Raw genomic sequence first — 8,012 nt, forward strand, 5'->3', positions numbered from 1 at the left:
CATTCTCTTCATACCTTTTTCTAAATTTGTTGCAATGAACACTGTTTATTAGGGTTTCAGTTTAAACTTACACGTAGTACATGTTAGATACAAGTAGTGAATTGTATTGATAGCTGTATGACTTGGAAGATATTTTTCTTTTATACTGTAGGTGTCCCAAAAGAGAAATAGTTATTTAATCAATAAGATGTATAGAAACAAAAGCAAATCCTACCTTTCTGTACCATGATCATAGGTAGTGTGTGGACTTAGATTGCTTAACCATGAGCACCTCACAGTTTATTTGATTTAAAAAAAAAAAAAAAATTATTCTCCACATGCAATAATTATGGCAGAATAAAAAATTCATAGATCTTTTCAGTCTGTTGATTTCATTGCCTGTTTACAGAATTGAAATTTTACCAAACTTCTTCAGTGTCTCAATTAGACAAGGTGTAAAAAAAAAAACATTGAATTGAAAGGATACAATTAAAAAGCAGATGCTTTTTAGACTAGAAAATTAATCCAATTCTTTTACGGATTTTAAACCATAGTTTTTAACTCATATATATTGAAGTATCTTTGTGTATCTTGTTTATACAGGGAAATTTTCCCCTGGTATGGGGTTAATTAGCATCCCCCCCATAATAACATGCAATATTTTCCACTTATTCATGTTTTCTCATAATATTTCCACTAATATTATAGTAAGCAGTTTTATAGATTAGTGCTATGATATTCAAGCTCTTCTAAGAGCCATTATAATGATCTACTTTATTTTGATGATATGAAATTCAGCCATCTCTTATACAGTAGTATTTAACTTTTCTAGAATGATTTTTAAATTAAGTTAGAGTAGGAAAATAAGGGTTGTGGGGGACATACCGGTGTGTGGGGGAGTAAGCACAGTTGACCATATTCTCCAAAACATTGAGGAAACAAGAAACTTAAAATTTAGCCTTTAACCTTTATGAAACAGTAATTGCTATGTGGTTTCAGATGTGGTTTGTTGTCCCGTGGGCAACTGCGTCCACTGTGCAGCGTGCCACCAGATGATGGCAAAGCTCCAGAGAAACAGGAGTCACCTGAGACAAAGACCGACAACAAGAAAGCAGCTGCGAAAAAGAAACTGAACGATTTGCTTGCATCGTTAGCAACGGTATTATTAGTTCCTGTTTTTATTTTGAAATCGCTTCATGCTGTGATTCTGATATATATGTTTGTGTTATTATTGAAGGGATATAGTTAATTGTGTGCATGTCTTACTGTCTGTGACTTTGTGTGCCTTTATTAAGATGATGATTGAAAAGATTGATTTTATGGAGCAAGATAAATTTAGGTCATTAACAGAAAATGGATAATTGTTAATGAACTACAGATGCAGAAAGAGATTACTCATTTATGCAGATTATACAGCTTTCTTTTTATCCTTTTTCTATCTTTCTATATGCTCTTATCTCATACCCGCATGAGAGAGAGAGTGAGTGAGTGCGTACTTGGTTATGGCTATTGAATATGTTTATGTCTATAATTATGCTGTGAATCTTTTACAAATTTGAACCCTAATTCTCAGACTGACCGAATTCCTGTGGAGCGCACAAGCAGCTTGAAGCTCTCACAGCCAAAACCTCGTCAGAAAACCAAGACCCCCAAAACAAAGGAGGAAGCAGAGGTCCCGCCACCAAAGGAACAAGTCATTGGTAACTGCTTTCTCTCATGTGTTGCTATTGGAAGTTTTTAAAATGGTAATATCTAGGGGGGGGGGGGGAATTCTGCATTTCGGTGCTGTAAGAATAGGTGTATTTTGCCTTCTAACTCAGAGTGTCAGTTGTTGTTTGCTCAGTATATGTACACCTTAAACTAAGTAATTGTTGCAGTGCAAAATGCCATGGATTTTAACTGAGATACTTTGTCATCAGTTTGTCATCACAATCTTCAAATTGTTGCTGTATCCTGGTATGCAAGCAAAATTGCAAACCCCAGGCTCATCATTAGTGTAGTTGTCCAGAGGAAACTAATTAGGCAGAAGAGCCGAAAAAAAATGAAAAAAGATATTAATCAAATACAGAATTTTTCACTTCTTGCATTTACATATCAACCATTGATAATCCCAAAGTCATTTGATCAAAGAGATGTATCATTGGCACTATGGTTGATTTATGCCTTTCAGAAAATTGTTGACCTGGTGTATCAGGTAATAGTATCAAGGGAAAGCTTTGAAGAGAAGTTTTTCAATTTAGAGTATAAAGACATAGTATAAATAATTTAATATGTGTGGTTTATGAGTATATTACAGAAGTGTATTTGACTCTATGAACCATATACAGGCTTTGAACATTTAGTATAGACTGATTGTGCCATTGGATAGGTTATATGAATTCTCTAGCATAGATATGATATTCCATGATTTACATACTTGATTTTGGTAACCAACACAAATTTACACATTTAAAAATAATTTTTAATCCATATTCTTACGTGTTGTATTATCTGTTGACTGTAAATCAGTATTATCATGCAGGTTATCCAATTTTTGTACTATTTTTATGTTTAATTATTTAATGTTATATATAAACTTCCATATTTTACAGAACCCGAGCTTGCCGCAGCCACCAAGGAGGTAGCCAAAAGTCTGGGTGGGGATGCAGAAGCCACTGAATCAGAGCTGTTGTCCACCTTAAGATCTCATGCCTTAGATACTTCCGCCAGTGAGAAGCCGTCAACAAATTTAAGGTAATTTAAGTGTATTTGCACTGTTAACTCGATCACAAACTTTCTTAGGAAATCCTGAATGTGACTGAGGTTGAGTATGGGTTTGGAGGTATCAGTTAATGCTGTGATTTTGTATTTCCTGATGAGATTTCTTGTTTACTATTTGCTGTTACATTGTTTATTGTGAATTAGTAGGCTCCTTTTCAAAGAATATAATTATTAGTGTTGCAATTGTTGCTCTAGGAGTGGAAGGTGGCCATAAACATACACATATCAATACATAAACACTATAAAATGTTATTAAGATGAATTGAAATGCTTAACAATAAGATTTCAAGACTTAATGTTTTCTCTCCTACTGTAGCAGTGTTTCTTTTCATAAAACCTTCAAAATCAGTTTGAAACAGTACGTTACAACTGATACATACCTATGCATGGCAAAGATATGCATGATTTATTTCAAAAGTAATTGTATTTGATTTAGACTTTAATGTGTAATTGTCAAAATATATTTTACAATATTTTCATTAAGAAAAGAAATGAAAATGACAGAGAATAAAGTAGATCTTTATAATATAGGACGTACTTTATGAGTTTATTGTGGAACATGTACTGTGGGATTGAGTAACAGTAAGAAGTTATGTTATTTTCTCTATTGATATATGTTCTGCATTGCTATCTATTTCTAACAGACAACTCAGTTTAGGACCTGATGATTACCCTATTATTATTTGAGGAGTTTCTTTATTTCCCAGGTTGTTGAATGATGCTAATAGAGTAGCCAGAATTTAGAACTTGTTAAAAGAATTAGAGGTTTATTAAAGAGAACTTCCATTTTTATGTATGTACTTATGGTTTTGATAATACCTTATCATTATTTTATGTTGTTTGACTTTGATTATTAACCCATTAGGTGCAGGACCTGACAATCATGTATGTAAAAAAAATTGGGTAAGGACCAGGTAACAGGAATATGTCATCATCAAATATTCAGCTGAAGGTTGGTATAACAGGAATGACTTACCACAAGTGGATAAAGAGTAGACGCAATGGGTATTGGGTTAGGGGCCCTTGCTTTACTTCTGCTGGTAAACAAGGGAGGAATGTACCAGCTGTAAGCCATATCTACTATTTTGGTTCTTACGATCCTGTTCCTGCCTGCTATTACAGGGGTCTGTACAAGGAAAACAGTGTATTATAAATGATATACATAGCCCTAAGAAAATTGCAAAAAAAAACAACAACTAATAAACACATATGATCAACAATAACAACAACTGATAAGAACATTGCAAAGAGGAGGCAAGGAGTCTTGACACACATCTGTTCATGGGCTGGGCTTACAAGCAATGCATCTGGGGGATGTGCCATGTGCTGGAAGGAAGCAATTGGATCTAAGAGGTTAAGCTTTTGAGTTTTCACACCTAGTACTTGAATATGCACAGTTATTAAAATAACTAAATAGTTTGTATTGTTTCAAACTGCTCTTCAGTATTAGACTCAAATTAGTTGAAGCTAATGAGACCCTAATTGAAATGTTATAGATTAAAATTTATTCTACATGGAGCAGTACTTTACTGAATATGAAGGAATTTAAGCCATTGCCGCTGAGGAAAATGAATAAAAAGTGGGGAAATTGCTGTGCTCATTTTTTATTTTTTTTTGTGAAATGTCTCTGCCCATAGATGGCTCTGCTAGTGCTTAGCCACAAAGGAGTCAATTAGTAGACCTTGTGACCTTACCTGATTTGAATTGGCAGGAAAAATGTGTTTTTTACTAGTGCTATCAATATCAATGGTGTTATTTTTACTATAAACTTTATAATTACTATAATGTTATAAACATTAGTAACAGCAAAATAAGATAATGTAAAATATTTTCGTAAATCAAAGAAAAGGGTAAACAGGCGAGACAGGCAGTACTCGTTATTGGCTCATTAGTGACTTAGTACAAGTTTAGCCATCTGTGACTAAAAACAAGCAAACAAGCAAACGAGTAACTCACAGTGAGCATGGCATGTACATACATGTCATGCCCGTCGGCACTGGGTTAGATGTCTAATCATATAATATAACTGCTTTGACATTTTCTATTGGTATATAATGACACCATTTTAACCCCTGAAGGATGGTATTGCTACAAAGATTGTAATTTGTTTTGGCTATTATGTGGCAGAAGATAGCAGTTGTTTTGCTTTTTCTTGTTTTTCTTCTATTAGTTTATTGCACCTTTTTTTGTCATGGTGTGGTTGATCTTAATTGGAATTGATGCACACAGTCCAATATGTTAAACAGAGCAAAAGAAGACAAAAACGATTCATGCTTTTTTTCTTTCTTTCTTTCAGTTGTTTATAACATAGCCCTGTTTATTTTTACAACCTGTGTACAAACATATCCAAAAGTTGGATAGATTTAAAGATTTACCTAAAGACCTCCTGTATGATCTTGGATCCCTGGACACCTCTTGCATACCCCATGTGATGGCAAACTCTAGTCTGAGAATAACCATTATATGGAAAAATGATGCCATGCAGTTCTGATCCTGTGCCTTTATGCTTTCTTTTATGATGTTATTGTGAAAATGGTATGAATAATATAGTGGAACATTTTGCTATTGTATGGTGTGTGAAAGTCGTATGGATCATTACTGGAAACTGAGGGTTGTTCCATGGAAAGTACCTTTATAAAAGGGAAATGCATTCACTGTTCACAGTTACATATACATCTTACAATTGAAAACAGAAGTTTTTTTCTCATCATATATTCAACATTCGTTTAGGCCTGCATCTTTGAATATTTAGCGTATGATGGAAATCATATACAAATTTATGAAAGGTGGAAGCAAAACTTTTTTTTTTATGGTAAAATACGACTGCAATTTTCTGTAGCATCCCAAGCAAACATTGTCTTTGATAACACCATTCATTGTCTTCTCTATGGTTATTAAGGAAGAGTTAGACACATATTTATTATATTTATTTTTATAAATATATTTTATACAAAATATTTTGAAATCTTCAACAAAGAAATATTTTGGTACACACTGCAGTATCTGCAATAAATTTAGTTTCTCTATTGTAGGAGGAGAGTATATTAAACAATATCGTTATTGAAAAAAAAATCTAAATATTTCTAGTAGTATAGAAATAAATCATTGATGATATCTTATTTTATGACTGGATTTAACAATTCAGTATTTTTTACTTTTCAGCGAATTATTTGTTGGGCTAAAAGTCGAGAGGAGTCAGAGTAAGCCTGTCTTTGAGCGTTCTCGCCGGAAGCGTTATGACAGGGATGATCAGCAGAGAATGCAGCAAGGAACCCAGAGGCCTGATGAGTTTCTACGGCCTGCCAGGATGATGTCTAGGTAAGGAGCAGTGGTTAGGCTTTTGTGGACTTCAAAACTGATGTGATATAAAATATGATGCTTATTTTGTTATTGCTGTTGATATAGTTATTACTATAATCATCATCATTAATATTGTTGTGGTAATGATAATGACCTTGTAAATTCATTAGACATTCATACTAAAATCCCTCATATGACTCTGCAAAGAAAAGCTTTCTTATCATTATAAGGTAATAAAAAGCACAATACTCTCTTATTTCCCTTGGAAATTTTACTACAATCAATTGTTCAACATCCAGGGAGTATGTCCAAACTGATATCTTGGGAGGAGAACCACTGAACATATTCTCTAGCGAAGAGATTAAGGCAGAGATCGTGGAGTCAGCATGCCCAGTGTGGGATGCTACACATCTCCGAGAGATACAGCAGACGGTGGTGCAGCCTCCGAGCAATGCCTTTGTGGAGATGGTTCAGTGGACCAGACAGGGCAAGCTGTGGACCTTCCCCATTGACAATGAGATTGGTAAGAGGCAGGCACTTTTACTGTAAGAACTGAGTGCATTCTATTAGTAGCAAGAGTGGAGTCTTATTATATTTTAGTAGTGTTTCACAGATTTAGATTTCTTGAGTAATGTTGATATGATTAGTAGATGTTATTCATTGATTCATCTCACATAATTATTTTTCAGAAGCATGACCATTATAAGTGCTTCATTCCTGATACAGTGTCCCTATTGACTTTTAACATGTAGGCAGTAAATATAATCACAACAACCGTAATAAAAACTCCTGTAAGAAGACATAATACATAAATAGTATCAAATCTGCTCTTTCTAGGACTAGAGGAAGAGAAGAAAATAGGATTCCAAGAGCACGTGTTCCTGGAGAACCACCTTGAAGGAATGGTGTCCTCGGCGAGGTCCTATCAGACACTTCATGGAGCTTGTGTGCACTGGACTCTCAAAGAACCCGTACCTCACAGTGGAGCGGAAAAAGGCCCACATAATGTGGTACAAGAATTACTTCGAGGAGAAACACGACATTCTGAAGGAAATTGGTGCTATTGAAGGATAAGGATTAAAGTGGGCTGAAATAGAAGTTTTGAATTGTTGATTATGAAATTCAAGGGTTGACACGTTAATGGAGTTTTAAGTCATAATTATTCATATTTCAAAGACTGAAGAATGTAAAGTTAAATCTAAATTGGGAAAGCTAGGCTACTGTACAACCACTTTGTTTGTTATTTTTGTTAAAAGTTCATTGGTGACTTTTTTATTTTTGATGCTAATATATAACGTGAAGTGGTTTACACGTATCAGTGTACTGTAGTAAGTTATAGATATTTGTAATAACTGTAAAGATGAAGAAAATGCCATATATAAATATCAGTACATTTGTTCTGTTTGCGTAATTAAGTGGTTTTGTTTGAATGAATTTATGTATATTATGTAAATAAAGACAAGAATTTATAGATATCTTGTTTGAATTGGATCATTTGTGAATGCTGTTAATGTAGAGATTCCTGCTGTTAAAATATTCAAGTTGTATTTTGTATTAGTGCATACAGGACTTTTGTTTAACAGGAAAAGCTTATATATATTATATGGAAATCAGCCTTTAATGATTACCTCAAATCATTATCATGAAATATTATCAAGTCTGCCTCTCAACTAACCTCTATAACTGAAACGAAAGGTAGAGATGATACCATTATCAGATGAAACAATTTTGTTGTTGTTGTTATTGTATTTTAGTGTTTAGAATACTTCTTTACTTTAGTTCTTGATGGTTTGAAGAGTGAATTATTATTGGAGACATTTATTTTACCTCAGAACATTTCTTTGCATTTTTCTGTCAAGTGTATGAGGTGGTGTTTAACCAAAAAAGGAAAGTCAGCCATTGAGTTTAGATATTACAGGGTACTTGAACAAATTATTGTATGATTTAATAGTTAACGTAGAGACAGCTTGAAA

At 33.7% G+C, this 8,012-nt stretch overlaps 1 protein-coding gene across 1 annotated transcript in view; it reads left to right on the forward strand.

The window, feature by feature from the left end:
• The window catches only part of LOC125031907 (28S ribosomal protein S31, mitochondrial-like), a 9,351-nt gene extending 1,841 nt beyond the window's left edge, over nucleotides 1-7,510 (forward strand). Inside the window, 7 exon segments of the mRNA XM_047622909.1 lie at nucleotides 979-1,138; nucleotides 1,553-1,679; nucleotides 2,571-2,712; nucleotides 5,902-6,057; nucleotides 6,339-6,562; nucleotides 6,877-6,938; nucleotides 6,940-7,510. Of these exon segments, the coding sequence (XP_047478865.1) occupies nucleotides 979-1,138; nucleotides 1,553-1,679; nucleotides 2,571-2,712; nucleotides 5,902-6,057; nucleotides 6,339-6,562; nucleotides 6,877-6,938; nucleotides 6,940-7,113 (1,045 nt within the window). The 3' untranslated portion in view covers nucleotides 7,114-7,510.
• Nucleotides 7,511-8,012: the final 502 nt, after the last annotated feature.

This window comes from Penaeus chinensis, chromosome 13, assembly GCF_019202785.1.
Source record: "Penaeus chinensis breed Huanghai No. 1 chromosome 13, ASM1920278v2, whole genome shotgun sequence".
Classification (NCBI taxonomy): Eukaryota; Metazoa; Arthropoda; class Malacostraca; order Decapoda; family Penaeidae; genus Penaeus; species Penaeus chinensis.